Genomic DNA, 23574 nt, shown 5'->3' with positions numbered 1-23574 from the left:
GAACATGTTTCGTTGGGATGAGAGTTGTGAGACGGCGTTCCAAACATTAAAGGAGCGTTTGACCACAACTCCTGTCTTAGCATTGCCTGAAGGGATCGAGAACTTTGAGGTTTATACAGATGCCTCAAAGAACGGGTTGGGATGTGTGTTGATGCAGAACGGTAAAGTGATTGCCTATGCTTCTAGGGAATTGAAGCCTTATGAGGAGAACTACCCTACTCATGATCTGGAGTTGGGTTCAGTAGTGTTTGCTCTCAAGATATGGAGACATTACCTTTATGGAGTAATCTTTAAGGTATTTTCTGATCACAAGAGTCTCAAGTACATTTTCACCTAAAAGGAGTTGAACATGAGACAGAGGAGGTGGATGGAGCTGATTGGCGATTATGACATAGAAATTATCTACCATGAAGGGAAGGCCAATGTAGTTGCCGATGCTTTGAGTAGGAAGAGTGTACATTCTCTGTGTACAACTCTATCTTTGATGAGGTTGAGAGATGAGGTAGCGAGATTTGGGATACATATGATGCAGAAAGGAGATGCCATGGGTGATATGACAGTGCAGCTTGAGTTTTATGATGACATTCGAGGTAAGAAGGCATTGGATCCTAAGATAGTGGAGTGGAGAGCTGGAGTAGAGAAAGGGACAGTGTCTCGATTCTCCATTCACACAGATGGTAGTTTGAGGTTTGACAGTAGGTGGTGTGTTCCTAATGATGAGGAGTTGAAAAAGACTATCATGACAGAGGCACATTGCACACCGTATTCAGTACATCCAGGTGGTGACAAGCTATATAAGGATTTGAAGAACACGTTTTGGTGGCCTGGGATGAAGAAAGAGACAGCTGAGTTTGTGGCCCGTTGTTTGACATGCCAGAGAGTTAAGGGGGAACAACGACGACCACAAGGTAAGATTCAGTCTTTAACGGTACCTGAGTGGAAGTGGGAATCCATTTCCATGGATTTTATCGTGGGTTTGCCAAAGAGTCAACAAGGTAACAACATGATTTGGGTAATAGTGGATCGACTGACCAAGTCAGCTCACTTTGTTCCAATGAAAGATACATGGACTAAAGCACAATTGGCTATGGCCTATCGAAAGAACGTGCTTAAGTTACATGGAGTTCCTAAGGACATAGTGTCTGACAGAGATGCGAGATTTATATCAAGGTTTTGGGAAGAGTTGCAGGAATCGTTGGGAACAACTTTGAAGATGAGTACAGCATTTCATCCTGCGACAGACGGACAGACTGAGAGAACAATCAAGACTCTTGAGGATATGTTGCGAGCTTGTGTGATGGATTTTGGTGGTAGCTGGGAACAGAGGTTGGACTTGATAGAATTCTCTTACAATAACAGCTATCACACTAGTATTGGTATGGCACCGTTTGAGGCTTTGTATGGGAGGAGATGTAGGAGTCCGATTTGTTGGGACAATAGTGCTGAGGTAGTGGTTTTAGGACCAGAGATGGTGCATGAGATGGTGGAACAGATTAAGATGATCAGGGAACGGATGAGGGCAGCTCAGGATAGGCAAAAGAGTTATGCAGATCTACATCGTCGGGACATAGAGTTTCAAGTAGAGGACAAGGTTCTTTTGAAAGTGTCTCCTATGCGTGGAGTTATGAGATTTGGGAAGAAAGGCAAGCTAAGTCAGAAGTTTATCGGGCCTTATGAGATCTTAGAGCGAGTTGGGGAAGTTGCATATCGTCTGGCTTTACCAGCTGCGCTAGAGAGAGTGCATAATGTGTTTCATGTATCGCAGCTGCGGAAGTATGTGAGTGACCCGTCACATGTGTTAGAGGCAGAGAACTTAGAGCTAGATGAGTCCTTATCATATCTTGAGGTGCCTAAGAATATTCTTGACCGGAAAGTTAGGAAGACTAGGAGTGGTGAGACAGTTTTGCTTAAGATCCTTTGGTCTAACCACGAGACTGAGGAAGCTACATGGGAACCAGAGGAAGCTATGAAAGAGCGTTACCCTTTTCTTTTTGATCAGGTATGTATGGTTACGGGGACGTAACCTTGTTTCTTTTAGGGGGGTAGGAGATGATCGCGACGAGTTTTTAAGAGTTTTATACCCTTTTTGTATGTTGTGTCGGGATGAGTTGGGTTAGTAACACGTTTGATGTTGAGTTTTGTTTTGGTTGTTGAGTCGGAAGTGTTGAGGGAGTACCTTTGTTTAGTAGTGGTTTGAACTTCGGGGACGAAGTTCCTTTTAAGGAGGGAAGACTGTAATACTCCGTATTTATGAGTCTTTGGGTACTCTATCGAGTAGGCCTTACTCTGTCGAGTAAGGGTAAGTTGTGTTTTAAAATAGTTTTTGACCTGTTGGGTACTCGATCGAGTAACTAGGATACTCGATCGAGTAAGGGGGTACTCGATCGAGTAGCCGGTTTACGGGAAGTTTTTCTCGGATTTTGTTAATTATGCGATTAAGATATATAACCTTCTTCGTCATTATACTAAACACTTTTGCAAAACCTAATTTACTGTCAAAGAGAGAAAGCAAGTACGTTCATCATCTTAATCGCATTGTTAGCAAATCCCGGAGTTTGGAAGGTCGGTTTTCATCGTTTGTTATACCGTTGAGATCCTTGTGTCAAGGGTAAGATCTATGTACCCTTTTTGTTGTCTTTCCTTTAAGTTGGTTAAACCCTAATCTAGGGATTTGGGGGCTTTTGAGTAGTTTGTGATTTGGTAGCATTTGTATGTTGTATGATAGGAGGAGGGTTCGTAGAAGAAGCTTTTTGATTCAGCTGTAGAGACCGTCTGATAGTTGTGCTTTCCAGGTAGGATTTCCTACTCAGTATTAGTCCCATAATGGGATGATTGTTGATGTGTTGTGGTTGATTGAATAATATAGTAATTGTATTGTGACGGTTGTTGATTGTGATTGTTTGTCTCTGGTTCTCGAGGCGTGTCCTCGGCTGAGTGGGGTCACTTGCGGGAGTGGCTTCACGCCCTAGTTTCGCCCTTCGTGGAACCCGCCACGGAAGGGGATGTGCACATTAATGGACAGGGTTATCGCTCGTTATGAGGAGCGGGGATTTGGTGGGTACGTCTGCGGTCCCCCATCTGGGCGGGATCGTCCAAAGTGGGACGATCGGTGATTGAGATTGTTGGAATTGGTGTGGTTGTGTGTGTGACGGTTAAGCTGTCTGTTTATCTTATTGTTGATATATATTGAGTTCTGTGATTAGTACTGACCCCGGTTGTTATTTTGTAAACCTGCGGTGATCCATTCGGGGATGGTGAGCGATAATTGAGCGAGTTTGAGTTGAAACTTGAGATAGGCTGGAGGTGCCACGGTCGACGATAGAAGTCTTCCGCTGTAGTCTTTTATTTTTATGACATTTCAAAGATTTCAAGAGATTTGGTTTTAAGAACTTGTACCCGTATTGTGGGATTTGGTTTCAGTTGTACTTTTCACTAAAAGTTATATTATTTAAGTTGTTTCGTTATTGTCTTATGAATATCATGCCTCGGGTAACCGAGATGGTAATATCTTCATATCTGAGTGGTCCTGGTAAGGCACTTGGAGTATGGGGATGTTACACAGGGTCCTTTAGGCGCGAGCCTATCTGCTACGTAAGTAGCCTCTGCCTCAACCAAAAATCCGGTTTTGCCTCATTCTTCCCATGTTTTGGACCATGTTATGCATGATTTAGCATGTTATAGTCATGAAACAATAGAAAACATGATAAAAGAAGATTTTTACACCCTCATACTTACATGCTAGGCTTATGGCGAGAAACCGACGTAAGTGTATCACCTCGTTTGGTCGGAAAAACTCGGTTTTAAACCATTTTGGTAAGTAAAAATAGTGTTTGTTAAGTTTAGTGATGGTGTAGTGGTCGAGATGGTCGGTCAAGTGATTTAATGCATGATCACGGTACCAAACAATGTGTAAGGCTTGTGTTTACGATCGGTAGGTCGTAAACACGTGTCAGATTGTGACTTAGTAAGTCGAGTCGAGAATTTTAAGGGAGAAAAGAGGAGGCGGACGCTCGCGTAACCTTCAAATGGTTGCATTTGAGGAGTATTTATAGGAAAATGAGTGGTTTTGTGAGTTTTGAGCGACATGGCCACCTGGGCTGCTCAAAGAGGCGCGAGCCACGTCGCACGTCTTTGAGGTGTCTTGTCGCTTTCACACAAGTGCAATAATGATTTGTTCTATCCTAGGATTTGGATGAACATGTTTGGTACTTGACTATGTAAGATTCTGGGAAATCTTAACATAGAAGCATTTGAATGGTTTGTTTTTTTGTATTTGACTCGGTTTGACTCGTTGTTGGAGTCGGGATTTGAATTTTTGAGTCGATTTTTGGTCCGGTGTAGGTTTTGATTCTAGTTAGTGTCATTGCGACCCCGTCGTTATGCATTAAACACTCCAGGTACTTTTGAAAAGTTTTATTTTCGAAATCGTTTTAAGTTTTCCGACGTAAAGTTGTATACAAACTGTCGATCAAACGCTGCGATTCCAAAGCATGTTGTAGTCCGATAATCATCGGGTGTTTGTTGGAGTCTCAGCAAATACTGGGTATCTACACTATGTCTTCAAACAAGCAAGGTTTTGTAAGATTTGCTTTTATCGAGTTTGACGAAGCCAACAGCCATGATAGTTTTTGTCAGGCAAGAAAATTAGGGCTTAGATTTGCGGGGGAAGATGCGGGGAAAGAGGACTTCTATTTGGATGCTAGACAAAAGGGCCCTTATCTATGGGTTGCGACCCATGTTGACCATCTTCTACCGAGACATTACAGGAGGCATCACATTCTTGCCACCGTGCCTATGTCATGGGAGAAAGAGACCATTCCACCTACGCTGCCCGCTGATGATGAAGAGACGATCTACGACTTGATCTATGCCGAAACTGGGCATGAAGACTATCCTAATACTTCATCATATTCTAATTAAGTCTTTAATTATTATCTGGCATTATGAGTGTAACACCCCCTTCTTACCCGACCAGGTAATTGGGAGATGTTACCTTCTCGGTTTCCCGAGGCGGTGAATCGGAGTTACAATAAAGAAACATTTATTATAAATGACAAGTTTAGTGATTACAAACCATTAACTGATGAATAAAATACAACTCATGGCTACTATACTCTCTAACTAGCTACACTCGTTTCGTGACTCAACAAGCTCGTCCCGTCTCCCGCATACTATCCAAATAATCTGTACCTAACCTGCTCCCCATATGACCAAAGGATATCATATGGATCAACACAGGCCACCCCAAAAGAGACAGGTGACAATTACACAGAAACACAAACGTCAATTTCAATAAACAAATGAAGTGCGACACGACTCAAGTGTGTGAATATGCAACATGACTACTAATATGAATAAACCACTATCAAACAACCACCACCATGGTATCGGGACACGCCAAGACATACCGACAACCACACTGGTACCGGGACACGCCCAGACATACCGATAATCACAAACAGGTACCGGGACACGCCCAGACGTACCAGGTCCGGAAGCCAACCGGATCCCCTGCCAGACATCGTGTCTCAACCACACAAGTCCCTCCATAACTCAAGCCATTAATGCGCACATCCCTCTCGGTGTGGGAAGCTCCAAGGGGTGACTTAAGCGTAAGACGGTCTCTCAACCGTCTTACGTCTCCAAAATAACAACAACAACAACAACAACAATAAATCCTCCAACATATATGATAATAACCAATACATGAACCACACTTAACATATCATAATCATCCTCTTAATGATGTGATTATCACTAAACATGTTATAATGCAAATGCCCTAATTATGTAAGAACCACAACATCATCATAAACAACATTACATTATTGAAACCGAGTAGGATTAACCTACCTTTTAGCAATCTCCTCAAGCTACTCGAATCCGGTCTGAAACCGTCTCAAGGAACCGTCTCATCCTATACAAATCACATAAAAACAATCACTAATACATCCTATACTAATATACACTACAAAGCCCCTTATTATTACCCCTTAATTACCCCTATTACACATAGTAATCACTAATTAATTACCCATAACGAATTCGCCCAAACGTTAGGGTTTAAAAGACTAGAAAATGGTAGATCTTTACTTACTAGATGAAGAAGATTAAGAGGAAGGTGGTAGATCTTCTAGTCCAAGCTTGAATCCCAAGTAGAAGGTGTTTGTGAGAGTTTAGAGAGAAGGGAGAGGGTTTGGAGAGATAAGGAAGAAGGTGGAAATAATTTTAGGGTTAGGGGAGAAAGGGGTTTAATCCCGTATTCTGAACACAACGTCACTCAACCGAGTGCCGAGTCCACTCGGTATAGTGGACTTACTCGGCCGAGTAGCACTCCACTCGGTCGAGTGGAATCACTCGGTCGAGTGTACCCTTCACTCGACCGAGTAGACCCACTCGATCCGCTGCAACACCACTCGCTCTAGTCCAGGTATAGTGTAAGGCTATCCTTCCCTTCCGAGTGCTCTCTTATCGGTCTAAAGGTTCTCTCACGCGTCCCAAGATCTATGTACGGGTCCCGCAAAGGTCGGGTATTACATTGAGTTGTATTTGGATTATGATGGTTCTTTGAATTAAAGTTTAATTATTTATGTTATTTGTTATGTTTTTTTGTTACCCCATCTTCTGGAATTTAGAGACAATATCACCAGAAAAATTCTTGTGTCCTCCGGTAGTATGGTACTCCTTACACTCAAAGGCAATCCACCAAATAAAATATTATAATGACTAAATTTCTACTTATAATAATAAAAAAGAATGGAAAACATGTGTGTGTGTGTGTGTGTGTGTGTGTGTGTGTGTGTGTGTGTGTGTGTGTGTGTGTGTGTGTGTGTGTGTGTGTGTGTGTGTGTGTGTGTGTGTGTGTGTGTGTGTGTGTGTGTGTATATATATATATATATATATATATATATATATATATATATATATATATATACCTGGTGTGGGTTCAGAATTGATGTAAATATGACTGTGGCAGGAAGAATGGGACTGAAATCTCATGTTCATGCTATGGTTTGGTCAGCATGTTGCTATTATATATGGCATCAAAGGAACAATGCACGGTTGAATGGTGTTCTGATGAGACCAGCTAGGGTGGCTGAGTGTGTGATGAAGGAAGCTAAGCGCAGGATTAGATTCATGGTTGGCAGGACCTTGAGTAGAGGAGAAAAGGAATGGCTTAGGAAATGGGGCTGCATGGCTTCTATTGATGGCCAATGATTTAGCTAGCTTCGTGTTTTGTTTCTTGCTTCTTTTGTGCTTTGTATGAGTATTAGCATTCCTTGTTAGTACTCTATATAGCTGTGCTTTGGTTGTAAATTTTGACGGTTCTTTTTTGATATATATATATATATATATATATATATATATATATATATAGAGAGAGAGAGAGAGAGAGAGAGAGAGAGAGAGAGAGAGAGAGAGAGAGAGAGAGAGAGAGAGAGAGAGAGAGATGGGATGGGATCTTGTGAGTTTGGTTTCTTATGATGAGTTTGTGCTCACACTCTTATTGTAGTGTTATTCTTAGGTTCTTATGTTTTTATCTAATTTTCTCATTATGTTACCTTTTTTTCTTTTTCTTTTTGTATCACTTGTTTTTCTAGTGTTACTCTGATTTTTTTTTTACTTTAATTTTTCTCTTTTTTTATACCTCGTGTTATTATGCTGTTATTGTGCTTTTTTTTTTTACTTTGATTTTTTTTTTACCACGTGTTATTGGGTTGTTATTCTACTGTTATTGTTATTCTGGTGTTATTGTGATGTTATTCCGGTGTCACTTCGATTTTTTTACTAATTTGATTTTTTTACTCTTTTTTTTACCACATGTTATTGTGCTGTTATTCTGGTGTTATTGTTATTCTGGTGTTATTGTGATATTATTCCGGTGTGACTTTGATTTTTTTTTATTCCTTTGATTTTTTTTACTCTTTTTTTTTACCACATGTTATTGTGCTGTTATTCTGGTGTTATTGTGATGTTATTCCGGTGTGACTTTGATTTTTTACTCCTTTAATTTTTTTACTCTTTTTTTTACCACATGTTATTCTGGTGTTATTGTTATTTTGGTGTTATTGTGATGTTATTCCGGTGTGACTTTGATTGTTTTTTATTCATTTGATTTTTTTACTCTTTTTTACCACATGTTATTGTGTTGTTATTCTGGTGGTATTGTGATGTTATACCCTATTAGTCGAGTGTTATTTTTCTTTTTTGTCTTTTTTTTTGTTACACTAAAATAACAGTACATTAACACGTGTTTACTTTGGTGTTATTGTACTGTTATTCTGGTGTTATTGTAGTGTTATTATAGTGTTATTCTTATATTATTGTGGTGTAACTCTAATGTTATTGTACTGTTATTCTTATGTTATTCTCACGTTTCTCTAATTTAGTAGTGTTATTATAGTGTTATTTTTTTATGTTATTGTGGATATGAACCCAATGCATTATAATAACGCTTTTTAGGGGACCATTCAATTATTCCATCTACATCACCGCCATTCACAAAATCATCCTACCACCATTTGCTTGCTAGCCATCCTTCACCAACAGCCCGACTCCGCCGTTTAATTCACGCACCAACACAAGCAACCTACTAGCCGAGCCTCAACACCATCTACTCGAGCTTGACCTCCATAGCAGCAACCCAACATCGGCACCACAACCCTGCTGATCCTCTCTCCATCATCACCACCGGAGCAGTACAACTCCCTCACACTATTCAATCACCAACCAAATGACCATAAGAACACTGCCATTCGTCCACCACAATTGAAGTCGCACAACTGGAACTCGCTGCCGCAACTCCGAAACCGCATCAGAAGCATCCAAAGTTCAGCTTACGATCATATCAACCTAATAATAACAACCCTTGAAGCTGTATTGGCAAAGGAATGAACCATCTTTGGTAGGTCGACAAACCATACCCAACATTCATGATACCTGCTCCTCCTTAGCTTACAGATAGCCAACATTCATGATACCTGTTCTTGCATCAACTCTGAACCATGCCTGATAACTTCCAGCTATAGTTCTGTCGCAGAGTAGGGTGCACACACTGAAAAAACATAGAAGAGCTAGTTGAAAATGGTACGTCCTAACATTGGCGAATCTCATATACAAGGTTCTGGAGTCTCGGAACACCGAAAAACTTGATTAAGCCAAGCAATGTAACTGATAGAAAGCAGAAGTTTTTAAAGATAATAAATCATTTGAAATATCAAAAGCAAGCTGATCAGACCTTCAGACGAAGAAACTGACGGAATTAGATTGCGAAAGTATGAACAAATTTGCATTTGGTAATTAGTAGAACAAGAGTAACATACAAAAGGCCAAATGACACTCACATACTCTGTATCATTTTGCAACAGCAACAGATGAAAGATTAAGATTAGTAACCTTATTTATAATCTTAATTTCTACCATTCCGCTCTTTCTCTATCTGCTGTCTCTGTTTCTCAGCAAGCTTGTCAATGGCAGCTTGAACAGCATCTCGTCCTCCGACCAACAGTCTAGTTATAATTTCAGGATCCTTTTCAAATCGAGCGTCTTCAAACTCTTTCCGTGCATTTTCCCTCAAAAAAAAAAAAAAAGAAATCTGAACATTCAACCAAAAGACTTGTAAGGTTCGTCAATAGCTAAGCATTGCTGTCATCAGCTTCTCGTCGCAACTCGGAATCGAAACCAAGCCGCCATGGCTGCCACCGTCACTTTATTAACCTCCAATTAAACAACCAATGCAGCAGCCCAGATGCGAGCTCGAATATAAATACGGATTACAATTAATATTGGAATTATTCTTGTGTTGATTTAGTGATTTTGATTCGATTGTGTGATCCGATGCATCAAAACAAATTTGACATAATTGGATTTTTTTTTTTTTTTGAAGGAGACATGATTGAAATTTGTATTGATTTGATTCGATTATAATTAAACTGCAAATCCTATGGTTTAATCGCATGATTTGGGGTTTGTTTTTGGATTTTCTTTGGTTCAGAGATAAGTTAGATATAAGTGCCTACTTGATTTTTTTGTCAGAACTCAAGACATCAGTGACATTGCTAACATTATTATTATTAGATTCAGCCTTCTATTTCCACTTATCTAATGACTGAGATTTGTGAGCACAAACTCACCCTAAGAACCAAACTTACGAGATCCCGCCTCTATATATATATATGAGTTTGTGTTGTATTGGAAACGGTATAATAAGATAATAAGAATTGGAACCGTTATAATAATAATAAGACAAAATAGTAACGGGTCTTTGTTAAGAAGTTATTGTATTACATATCAAAATAGTAACGGGTCTTTGTTAAGAAGTTATTGTATTACATATATCAACAACGGTTATTTTAAAGCCGTTGTCATATTACACCAATTAACAACGGTTTTCTTAAAACCGTTGTAAACACAGATCCACTGTGAAAACTGAAAAGTTTGTGATTTTAGTTTTACCAATGCAAGCCCTATTATTATTGGTTATTTGACCATTATTCACCTCATGCATGAATGCACAATTACAACGGTTCTTATAAGAACCTTCTTAGATTATGCAACTTTAAAAATAAATGAAATTTGAAAGGTATTAATAATAGAATGACTGATGGTGAACAAGTCATCTTTGTCGTCGTCGCCGTCATTAATCTTTATAGCTTAAAAAAGGTAATCTCTTTTTTCAAAGCTACTGGCTTATATATGGGTCGTACTTGGATGATTGATGGTGAAATTGGTGATCCTATTTATAATGATGGAATTGCTGAATTTTATAATTTCGTTAGTGAAAATTTTCATCTCCACTCATCAATCCCCTGCCCTTGTAATAGATGTAGTAATATTAGGGTTTTGCCTATCCTAGATGTCAAAATACACTTAGAAAAGAATAGTTTCAGTAGAGATTATAGGCGTTGGATTTTTCATGGAGAATTAGAGGATGAGGATGGGGAATCTGATGTAGAGGTAAATAATCATATACCTGAAGCTGCTTGTTTAGATATAGGGGATGGGGGATATGATGTGTGTGTAAACAATTGTTCACCTACACCTGAAGCTACTTTAGGTGAGAAGTTTGGTGAAGATGATGGATTCAATGATTTTAAAGCTAGCGGTAGATGGGAAAATAAATGCTGATGATTTAATTGAGAAGTTGAGTCAATCTGAAATGCCTTTAATTACTGGTTGTAAGAAGTATACCAAATTGTCCGCGGTGTTAAAGTTATATAACTTTAAGGGGGCAAATGGGTGAAGTGATTAGAGTTTTACGGATCTTCTTGCTTTGCTATGTGACATGCTTCCTGACAGTAATGTTCTTTCGAGTCGGACCTATGAGGCTAAAAAAATGATTAGAGAATTGGGCACGGAATATGAGAAAATACATGCTTGTCCCAATGACTACATATTGTACCGTAAAGATTATGAGAAATTATCATATTGTTCGCGTTGCTCTGTATGACGTTATAAGACTAAGGAAGGGATCCTAGCTAAGGTGTTGTGGTATTTTCCAATAATACCAAGATTCATAAGGATTTATTTGAATGAAGAAGATGCAAGAATGTTGACTTGGCATAATAGTGGAAGGATTGAAGATGGAAAGTTAAGACAGCCAACGGATGGTCAACAGTGGAAAGAGTTTGACGCTAAATATCTTGACTTCGCCAAAGACGTAAGGAACTTGCGTCTAGCGCTCTCCACAGATGGAATGAACCATCATGGAAACATGAGTACCCAACACAGTACTTGGCCACTTGTGTTGGCCATCTATAATTTGCGCCCAGACTTTCATACTCACAAGAGCTCAAGGAGATTGGCTTTTCCAACTTCACATCTTCCACATCAAAGGTAATTTCCTCAAATTCATGTTCATGGTCAATGCTGAAGAATTGGTGAGGAGTGTTTGGTTGGGTAGTTGCTTGGGTTGCCTTCATTTCAGAAATTCGAATTGCCAACTCCTCACCATAGGTAGCAATGCTTTGAAGAACATTATCCCTATTTTGGCTCTCCTCTAGCACCTGTTTGAAGAAATTTTGTTGATCTCCCATCATTTGGAGAACCACATTTTGAATGTTAAAGTCATGCTCATCTTCTTGGTGGGTGGGTGTGAGAGTGGTTATATTGTGATATTTGGAATTGGTTGTAAAGTGGGTATTAGGAGGGTGGTTGTTGTGGATATTGGAGGTGGGAGCTATGGTGTAAAAAGTTGGGGTAATAGTTAAGACTTTCATTGTATGAGTAGTAAGGTAGGTTTGTGTTGACTTGCTCCTCAAACTCCCCATATCCATTGTAGTCATACTCAAAAGATCCACTACATACTCCATGTGTCAAGTCTTGAGCCATCATCGTAGCTAAGACAAGTAAACAACTACAACCAAGGAAGCTACACAAAAACGGCAAGAACGACCTTGAAGAACAAGTTCCTCAAGGTTAAAGAAAAATTAAAATAGACAAACAAGAACTTAATCACAAAATACCGTCCCCGGCAACGGCGCCATTTTGATGGTGAGCGAGTCGTTGTTCACTCAATCAAACACATTTATATTCTCAACAAACAACTAGATAGTGGTTAAGTCGAGGTCGATCCACGGGATGGTGTGCTTTGGGTTCTAAGTCTATCTATCTCAATCTATGCTAGTGTCACAATTGGTTTGGGTTTGGAGTTGTGTGCTAAAATATAACAAGAAAATGTAAATAATCGAAGAACAAGTTAAGTAAGAAGAAATGGACTGGTAAACAATTGACTAAAGATACTAAGGTGTCATGGGGTCATAGAGGAATCATGGTAAGATAGCATAAATGAATCACATAGATGCAAGTAATTATTATTGTTGGAATCGAATTAGTTTATATCTTACAATTCCTAGGGAAACTTAGGTCTCGGAGTCGAGTCGGTCAAGACTTTACAACTACTACTACAAATCCAGGCAACTACAACGCCCCTTTAACAACACTTATCCACGAAAATCACCATAGACGTTGTAGAACGAATGACACGAATTTTACTAAAACTAATTACAACGGTTATGGTTCCATAACCGTGTTATAGGTTTTAACAACGGGTCAAACATGCACAACCGTTGTTAATAAATTGGCGCAAAGTTAGTGAAAAGTAATTACAACGGTTATTTATAAACCGTTGTTAATACTTTTTAACAACGGTTTACTATGGACCCGTTGTTAATATTTTCTGTAATGACAACGGGTTTATGTTTAACAACCGTTGTCAATACTTTCCATACTATAAACCACACAAACACAGATCAACTACAGCCACACCACACAAACCCTAACAAAAACACAATAAACATACATAAACACAAACACAAACACAAACACACTTTCTCATCGTCTCTTTCTCTCTTCCTCATCGTCGCTTTATCATCTCGCCGTCACTGTTAGTTTCATCGTCTCTTACTTTCTCTAATTATCAGGTAAATATGCATGATTTAATTTAGGTTTTGTCATCTCAGTCATTTTCTTTCTCTAATTATTTCATTTGCATGTGTTTTGTCACTGTTGTTTTTCTGCGTTTATTAGCTTGTAAAACAAATTAAATAAAATAAAGCAAAGAAGAAGCAAGATGATAGAGAGGAATGCATGATAAACTTAATTAATTAATTAATTAATTAATATATATATATATATATATATATATATATATATATATATATATATATATATATATATATATATATATATATATATATATATATATATATATATATATATATATATATATATATATATATATATATAGATAGATAGATAGATAGATAGATAGATAAATTAAAAAATGAATTACATTGATAAAAATGCAATTCTTAGATATGCATAGAGAGTCTCATTCTCTTCTATGATATCCATCCTCTCCTCCTTAGCTATTTAGAGGTTTCGTTCAGCAGTTGCTATATCGTCATATAGCTGCAACAACTGCTGCTCTGTCAAGCCATTTTTTTGGCGTCCTTGAGTGCGGTCCGAGTGTCCTCAAGGTAGCTCTTGTACCTGTCCTCGATGTCTAGCAACCGGCGGATGAAACTCCTGTTGTGCTCGGTCATAGTAACAGTCTTACGGATGGTATCATTCATTGTTGATGAAGTTTGAAGTTTGTTTGAAAGATTTAGGGTTTGGAGTTTGTTTTAGCAGTTAGGGTTTGGAGATATATAGTGAGATAATGCATGTATTTATACTAAGTAATGTGTCTTTTGAGTTGTTTTTTAATTAATATATGTTTAGGAAGTTGTGCCATCATATCTCTGTTTCAAATCTTATAACCCTTCTCATTCCATATATTGTCCATTCATATGCAGGGATTGGCAGTAATAATGCTTGCATCGGAATTATAACGGGCCGCCGTAATAATGCATGCATCTAGTAATATTTAATTTAATTTTGTTTTTTGGAGGTAAATAAACAACAACGGTTATTTAAAAAAAAACCCGCTGTCTTTAGTTATAACAACGGTTTTTTATACTGTAACCGTTGTTATAACTTTCCCACCAAAATTTAGTCACCCTTTCCAAAACGGTTTTTTCTACTTTAAACCGCTGTTAATAGTTTTCACAACGGGTTTCTTAGAAAAACCAACCGTTGTTAAAACCTACTACAACTGACGCTTTAACAACGTCCGCTTTTTTATATAACAACGGTTTTTAACCGTTGTTATAGCCTGTATCTGTAGTAGTGAACACCTACAAGTCGACTTGGTTTTCCCTATTCATGGTGAGATAACATAAACGAGTCCTAGGAAGGTTTGGGTCCCGGAGCCGAGTCGGTCACGACTTTACAACACCTACAATCGACTTAATTCTTCCTATTCAACTATATGCATAGTCTAACAAGCCTTGAGTTGGTTTATGTCTTACAAGTCTTGTTGAAAGGATAAGAGAATCATGCTAGGTTGTCAATCAAGCAATTCATCAAACATGACGCGTGCATAAGTTGAAAGTACAATAAGCAAGCATTCATGCGAACTCATTAAGCATAAATATTCCCCATGATTAACTCCCCTAATCCCCCACTAATCCCTAGTTAGGAAACTACTCACTCATTATCATGGAAAACATGTTAACAATTGTGTCAATCATCTTAACAAGTATAAACATGATGGAAGAGTGAAACAATAAGTAATAATTAAGTAAAGAGTGAATAAATTATACCAATCTTAAGATGAACAAATGGAAAGGAAAGAATAATAGAAGAGAACTTGATTGATTGATGAAGAGTTGTCAATTCTCCAAATAATAACCCAATAATCTTCAATTACCCAATAAGAAATCTTGAATAATAATTAAGGAAAGATTAAAGTGCAATTTGTGCAATGGTTAAAGATTAATATATTTTAATCTACTCCCAATCTAATCTAAGGGAACTTAATCCCAACTAAGAGTACTTAATCTCTTGAGTATTACAAATGGAGTATATATAGTGGGTACAACATTTGGTTAAGCAAGGTTAGATTAGGAAATAATATGCTTAAGTGTCGAAGAAGCCTTGCACGTTTCAAGAGGATCCGTGGGAGGCAGTTCTAGGCACCATCTCGAGCGGGTTGAGCTCGACTCGAGCGGGTTGAAGGCTAACTCGAGCGGGAAGCCTTCATCTCGATCGGGTTGAGGAGCAGCTCTTTTCCCTTTGCTTCTTTGCTTATGTTGCTTCCATATACTCCTTATTCCTATCATCCTTATTCATCATTCTTACCTCCTATTCATACTAATCCATCCAAGATCATCAACAAGCTTCCGAATATGCGCGAGAGACGGAAATTCCGCCTCATTATCTCTTTCCTACAAGACATATGAAATGCACTAGGAAGGAAAATAGGAAGCAATTGACGGATAAAATGGCTATGGAATGCTATATTAGTATGGAAAAATAGGTTGATTAGGGGATTAAATGTGCAAAATCATGAGCCAAATAAAATATCCCCAAACCGAACCTTTACTCGTCCCGAGTAAAAAGGTGACTAGAAGTAGACCTTTATTTAAACTATCCTAATAATAATATAATCGATATGAGAAAATTAGCGGGTCTCATTCTGCCCCTTAAACTCACAACAAGACATCTGTAGTGTAAACCTTATGGACAGGTAAAAATAATGCAACCTGGTTTGCAGGACACCTTAAAAATATCAAATAACCTTGGAAAATTCTGAATTTTTATGACAATTAAGCTTTAATAATGATCTAATACTGTGCCAAATTTCATGAATTTAGAAGAATTCTTAGTATTTTTAAACTCAACTAAAATAGCCTGAAATCCTGAGAATTGCAGATAACTGACTCAACTAGTTTTGTGATTTATTTGTGTAATGAAAAGATATAGTTAAGACCCTAAACTCCCACAAAAGATTCACAGGAAATTTAAGATTATAACTTAACAAACTTCAGACTCAAATCCATAGTTGAACATAGGATTAAAGTTTGAACTTTGCTCAACACAATTAAACTGAACCACAGATAGACACAGGTTCAACTTAATGATGCCAACTGACTTTGGTCAATTAACCACAGAGATCACAGGTTAATCACCAGGCCAGGGTTCCAAACTACAGTTTAAACACAAGTTTGAAAGAAATGAAAGAAGTCTCAAGGCTAATTTTCATTCAAAAATATCTGCTTGAAACAGATGAGATATAGGTCCTTATATAGGCCTTGTCTTGGCATTACAATTCGAAACCCTAGCATCCAATGGTCCAGAATTAATCTAAGATGAGTACAAACAACATGAATTATCTTACAAACTGGTAAATAAGGTGAACAAGTGAAAATAAAAAGCAAATGGGTAAAACATACTGAAATAAAACATTGTTGCAGGATGTCACTGTCACTTGTCTTCTTGTGCACGGTTTGTTGTTCATTTGGTGGCTAGCTGAAGTCAAGGCTTCTTGTTGTTATCTTGTAGCAGACTTTGTGGAAATGTAGCAGCAACCCTTACAAGGAGCCTCACAAATGCCTCACCAAATAAGGAAATGTTGCTTTATCCTTTAACTCCAACATATGACTGCCTTGCTTTCCTGTTGCTGAATTTTCTGCTGAATTACATTGCATTTTAAGATGACTGGTGTGGATGCTTAAGGACCCTTGCTTGTACTCTTAATTGAGACTCCTTTCAGCTGGCTATGGTGGCAGCTGAAAGTTTGATCTTCTGAACCTCTTGATAGGTATCTCTGGTGGTGCAATGGGTGTTGCCTGGACCTGGTCTGTGGCTTGGTCAGGATCGGGAGCCCCTGATCAAGCTCCTGCTATAGCCTCCCCTTCTTGAAAAGGGCTTGACCTCAAGCCTGGTCCCTCTTCATCATCAGATTCACCATAGTAAGGACTTGGGTCTCCTATATTGAATGTTCCATGCACCCCATACTCACCAGGAAGGTCTATCTTGTAAGCATTTGAACCAATTTTTTCAATCACTTCGAAAGGACCCTCTGCCCTAGGCATCAACTTGTTCTTTCTCTTAGCAGGGAACCTTTCCTTCCTTAAGTGAATCCATACAAGGTCACCTGGCATGAATTCTTTCTTCTATTTAGGAGTCTTGGCCTCTTTCTTATACCTGTCATTGGCTTTCTCAATTTGTCTCTTGACAGTTTCATGGAGCTTTAGGATCTGTTTCACCCTCTTCTTAGCATCATAGTTTACTTCTTCCTTAGGTACACTTGAAATATCTAGGGGCATCAGAGAATTGATCCCATAAACCACTTCAAATGGACTGTGACCAGTTGCAGATGAAGGAGCTCTGTTGAAACCAAACCCAGCTTGTGGCAGTTTCAAATCATAGTCTTTCAAAGACTTGCTAACAATGCACCTCAATATCCTTCCTAGGGTTTTGTTAGTGACCTCAGTTTGGCCATCTGTTTGTAGGTGGTGGGAGGTGCGGAACAGCAATCGGGTGTTGAGGAACTTCCATAGTGTCTTCCAAAAATAACTCATGAATTTAACATATCTATCTGACACTATGATCTTTGGAACTCCATGTAGCTTGACAATATGACTGAAATAAAGCTCAGCAACACTCACAGCATCCTCAGTTCTCTTACATGCTATGAAATAGGCCATCTTACTGAACCTGTCAACAACAACCATCACTGAGTCATTTCCCCTTTGAGTTATTGGTAAGGCTATGATAAAGTCCATGCTCACATCTTCCCATGGTTTATTTGGCACTGGTAATGGTGTATAAGGGCCTGCCTGAAATGAACTCTTGGCTTGCTGGCAGATGGGGCACCTTCTGAGCATTATCTGGACATCCCCCATCATTTTAGGCCAGTAGAACTGCTCCCATAAGATTTCTAGAGTCTTTTGGACCCCAAAATGACCTCCTAACCCACTGGAGTTGACTTCTTTGATCAACCGATCTCTATATGAGCCTCTTGGGACACACAACTTGTTCCTATGGAACAGGAAACCCTTCTGCAGTAAGAATTGGTTCCCTGGATCTTAGTCCCCTATGTCTGAGCGATCATCTTTGTACAGTTCTTTCATGAACTCAAACCCAAGAACTTTCTGTTCCATTACTGTCAGCAATGAATATCTCCTAGACAGTGCATCAGCAACAATGTTTTGCTTACCCTCTTTGTACTTGCTTGAAAATGTAAAGGATTGCAAGAACTCAACCCATTTGGCATGCTTGTGATTTAACTTATGCTGCCATTTATATACTTCAAAGCTTCATGATCTGAGTGCAGCACAAAAGGTTTTGGTTTCAGGTAATGACTCAAATGCATAAGAGCCCTGACAGTTGCATAGAACTCTTTGTCATAAGTGGAGTAACTCAGCTTGGCTCCACTTAGCTTCTCACTAATGTAAGCCACAGGCTTCCATTCCTGAATCAATATAGGTCCTATGCCAACACCACTGACATCACATTCTACTTCAAACAAACAGTTGAAATCAAGTAACCTGAGAACAGGTGCCTCACACAGCATTCTTTTGATCAAGTTAAATGCTTGCTGAGAATTCTCAGTCTATTTGTACTCTCCTTTCTTCATACACTCTGTGATTGGGGCAGCAACAGCACTGAAGTTTTTGATAAATCTTCTATAAAAGGAAGCAAGCCCATGAAAGCCTCTTACTTCAGTGATGCTCTTAGGGATTGGCCAATATTTAATGGCATCAATCTTATCCCGATCCACAGAAATTCCCCTCCCAGAGATGATGTATCCTAGGAACTTAATCTCAGAAGATAAGAAGGTACACTTTTCTAATTTTCCAAACAATTTGCTACCTCTCAGGATTTGGAATACATTCTCGAGGTGGCTCAAGTGCTCTTCTGTGGACTTGCTGTAGATGAGGATGTTATCAAAGTACACCACAGCAAATCTTCCCAAGCAAGGCCTCAACACTTCTGTCATCAATCTCATAAAAGTGCTAGGGGAATTTGATAACCCAAATGGCATAACCAGCCACTCATAGAGCCCTTGCTTAGTTTTGAAGACAGTCTTCCATTCATCTCCTTCTCCGATTCTCACTTGGTGATAACCCTGCCTAAGATTAATTTTAGAAAAGATCCTGGCACCACTTAACTCATCCAGCATGTTATCGAATCTAGGTATAGGGAACCTATACTTGACTTTGATAATATTGATAGCTCTGTTGTCAATACACATCCTTCAAGTGCCATCCTTCTTAGGTACCAACAGTGCTGGGACAGCATATGGACTCAAGGATTCCCTCACAAATCCCTTATTCATCAGCTCATCAATTTTCTTCTGCAATTCTCTTGTAGCATCAGGATCACACCTGTATGCAGGTCTGTTATGGAGTACAGATCCTGGCACAAGGTCAATCTAGTGCTCAATACCTCTTAGTGGAGGTAATCCACTAGGTAATTCAGCAGGGAAGACATCCTGGTATTGCTCCAGTAATGGTCTAACCTCTGTTGGCAGTTGATGCTCCACATCCTCATGAATTTCCTTGGACAATAAGATAAGAACATGTTGTTCTTGTTGCATTTCCTTGACCATTTCTGCTTCAGATAGAAATAAAACCCCATTGAGCCCATCAGTCACACTTGGACTCCCATAGTTCTTCTGACTAGGTGGTAGAGGGGTCAATGTGATCTTCTTGCTACCTTGCTTGAAGGAATAGGTATTGCTCCTTCCCTGATGGATAGATTTTTTGTCAAATTCCCATGGTCTACCCAACAGTAGGTGGCAAGCATCCATAGGGACCACATCACGCAAGATCTCATCTTTATAAACTGTTTCGTCCATATTTTACGCAAGGCTGGAAATATGACCAGGGTAGAATAGTATGGGGGTTAACTAGTATTATCCTATTTTGATGTTATCATGAACGTACCTAGGCATGGTTGATTGTAATATAAGTGGAAACGAATGTAAATGTAATAAACAATATAAGAAAACATGACACAATGATTTATACGTGGAAAACCCTTTAATGGGAAAAAACCACGGGCACCAAGCCAGGAGAGGATTTCACTATGCAATTGGGAGAATATAAGTATGATAATAGATCTATGTATGTAATATTTCTCTAAGTGTTGTGTGGCTTGTAATCTTGTAGAGCTTGTGTTGTATATGTTGAAGTGTGTCTCGTCTTCCCAAATGATCTTCAAATGCTCCTTATATAGGCAGGCTGAATGGCTGCCAAATCTTTGTACTTAATGCTGAATATTCCTCCTTAATTGCTGTCTTTATTGCGCATTAATGCCTATTAATGCTCCCTCTTTATGACAGAATCTTCACCATTAATATGCTCTTAATTACCATATTAATGTGGTAATAATCTTATATATAATTATCCTTGACTTGGTTAAATGTTGACCTTACACTTGACCGTTGTCCTCTCCGGCCTGGTGCCTGTCTCCTGATACCCTGATACCCTGATGCCCTGACACCCTGATAGCTTGCTTGACGTCCTGACACCCTGAAGATGACCCTGAAGATGATGTGGGAGTCTAGGCTCATCAGCTGGTGCCAAACTTGGACTACCCTGACAGACCTGCCCTAATCGTCAGGCCAGGGTAGAATTCTATCCTGTCAGTAGTGCGAAATTCCAAGCCCAACATAAACATTGCCAATTGAAAATGGAACCATGCATTGTTTATGCACCTTGACCTCTGCTCCCTTGTTTAGCCATCTGAGCTTGTAAGTATTGGGGTGCTCCTGGGTACTGAGGTCAAGCTTGTTAACCATGGTGACAGATGCTACATTGGTGTAGCTTCCACCATCAATGATCAAGTTGCGTACCCTTCCCTGAATAGTGCATCTACTCTTGAAAATGAGGGATCTTTGGTACTCCTCCAAAGGTGCCTGTTGAGAGTGCATTACCCTCCATAGAACCAGACATTGGCCTATATCAGGGTGAGCCATGACCATTTCCTGGTTGGGTTCCTCCTCAAGGGTTGTCTCCTTATCCACTGGCTCCTCATACTCAACTGAACTCTCTCTTTCCCACTCCTCTACTTCTATGGCTGTCAATGTTCTCTTGGAAGGACAGTCCTTCCTGAAGTGGCCATACCCTTTGCATTGGAAGCATTTAATCTTTTATTTGGTCAGAGGTGGGTTGGACTTAGGGAACATAGGTTCCTTCCCCTTGTCTCCTCCTGTTTGGGACACTGGTTTAGTTGTTTCAACAATTTTAACACCAGTGTAGGGTCTAAAGATAGGTTTGGGTTTAGGTGTAGTAGGTTTAGACTTTCCCATTTTCTCCACTCTGAGTGCCAAGTTGACAACATCATCATATGACCACAATGGTTGCATTCTGACCTTAGTAGCAATATTCTTATCAAGTCCTTCTAAGAACCTAGCAATCATTTGCTCAGGCTTCTCATTTATCTCACACTGTAAGGTTAGTTGTTCAAACTCTCTCAAATAGGTCTCAAGTGGTCTCTCATCCTACCTAAGCTTAGACAACTTAATGAACAGGTCCTGGGTATAATCTTTGGTAACAAACTTATCCAACAATTTCTTTTTAAGTTTGGACCAAGATTTAAAAGCCTCCTTCCCTTCCCTTAACCTCTGATGTTTAAGGTTATCATACCATAGTGATGCATATCCTTTTAACTTTAACACAGCAACTTTACAAGCCTTAGCATCATTGTAATTTTTGAACTCAAATATTTTTTCAACATCCCTAATCCATTCTAGTAAGTCATCAAGGTTAAGACTACCAGAAAAATCAGGAATTTCTACCTTTAGATGCTTGTCTGCTTGTTCAAGAGCCTCCTCTTGTGTTCTGATGCTCTCCTCTGATTCTGATTCATATTCATATTCATGATGTGGTTATCCTCTCCCTGCTCTCATGAAGAAGCCTCTGCCTCTACCTCTTCATCTGACAGGTGGCTGTCTCCTTGGATCATGGTTTTGAAACTTCTCCATCACCACATGAACAGCATTAAGCAGTGTGTCTACATTTCCTGCAAGTGTTTCTATTCTGATCTCAATACCAGCAAGTCTCTCTTCACTCATGGTTGTTTTTGTATTTTTAATGTAGGTAGGGATAATGATCTCACAGCTTCTCTCAACCCAAGACTAACACAAGGTGGAATTGCGTTAAACTTGAGCTCTGATTACCAAAATGCAGTGTAAACCTTATGGACATGCAAACAATGCAACCTGGTTTGCAGGACACCTTAAAAATATCAAATGACCTTAGAAAATTCTGAATTTTTGTGACAATTAAGCTTTAATAATGATCTAAAACTGTGCCAAATTTCATGAATTTAGAAGAACTCTAAGTATTTTTACACTCAACTGAAACAGCCTGAAATCCTGAGAATTGCAGACAACTGACTCAACGAGTTTTGTGACTTGTTTGTGTAATGAAAAGATATAGTTAAGAGCCTAAACTCCCACGGACGATTCATAGGAAATTTAAGATTATAACTTAACAAATTTCAGACTCAAATCCATAGTTGAACACAGGATTAAAGTTTGAACTTTGCTCAACACAATTAAACTGAACCACACATAGACACAGGTTCAACTTAATGATGCCAACTGACTTTGATCAATTAACCACAGAGATCACAGGTTAATCACCGAGCCAGGGTTCCAAACTACAGTTTAAACACAAGTTTGAAAGAAATTAGAGAAGTCTCAAGGCTAATTTTCATTCAAAAATATCTGCTTGAAACAGATGAGACATAGGTCCTTATATAAGCCTTGTCTTGGCATTACAATTCGAAACCCTAGCATCCAATGGTTCAGAATTAATCTAAGATGAGTACAAACAACATAAATTATCTTACAAGATGGTAAATAAGGTGAACAAGTGAAAATAAAAAGCAAATGGGTAAAAAAGACTGAAATAAAGCATTGTTGCAGGCTGTCACTGTCACTTGTCTTCTTGTGCACAATTTGCTGTTCATTTGGTGGCTAGCTGAAGTCAAGGCTTCTTGTTGTTATTTTGTGGTAGGCTTTGTGGAAATGTAGTAGCAACCCTTACAAGGAGCCTCACAAATGCCTCACCAAATAAGGAAATGTTGCTTTATGCTTTAACTCCAACATGTGACTGCCTTGCTTTCCTGTTGCTGAATTTTTTGCTGAATTACATTGCATTTTAGGATGACTGGTATGGATGCTTAGGGACCCTTTCTTGGACTCTTAATTGAGACTCCTTTTAGCTGGCC

General features: G+C 38.9%; 1 protein-coding gene across 1 annotated transcript; it reads right to left on the bottom strand.

Annotated features, from left to right (window-relative positions):
* Positions 1-19588: 19588 nt before the first annotated feature.
* LOC141618883 (uncharacterized) lies at positions 19589-20191 on the bottom strand. The gene is made up of 2 exons (XM_074435946.1): positions 19780-20191; positions 19589-19749 (listed from the first exon to the last, which is right to left on the bottom strand). Exons 1-2 carry the CDS (start codon positions 20189-20191, stop codon positions 19589-19591), a joined length of 573 nt encoding a protein of 190 aa, XP_074292047.1.
* Positions 20192-23574: the final 3383 nt, after the last annotated feature.

Source organism: Silene latifolia, chromosome X (genome assembly GCF_048544455.1).
Source record: "Silene latifolia isolate original U9 population chromosome X, ASM4854445v1, whole genome shotgun sequence".
Taxonomy (NCBI): domain Eukaryota; kingdom Viridiplantae; phylum Streptophyta; class Magnoliopsida; order Caryophyllales; family Caryophyllaceae; genus Silene; species Silene latifolia.
This window is presented reverse-complemented; position numbering and strand designations above follow the sequence as displayed.

Coding starts and splice junctions, on each gene's coding strand:
- LOC141618883 (XM_074435946.1), bottom strand. CDS start 20,191: ATGGACGAAACAGTTTATAAAGATGAGATCTTGCGTGATGTGGTCCCT. Junction 19,750..19,779: donor TGGATTACCTCCACTAAGAG/GTATTGAGCACT, acceptor ACCTTGTGCCAG/GATCTGTACTCCATAACAGA.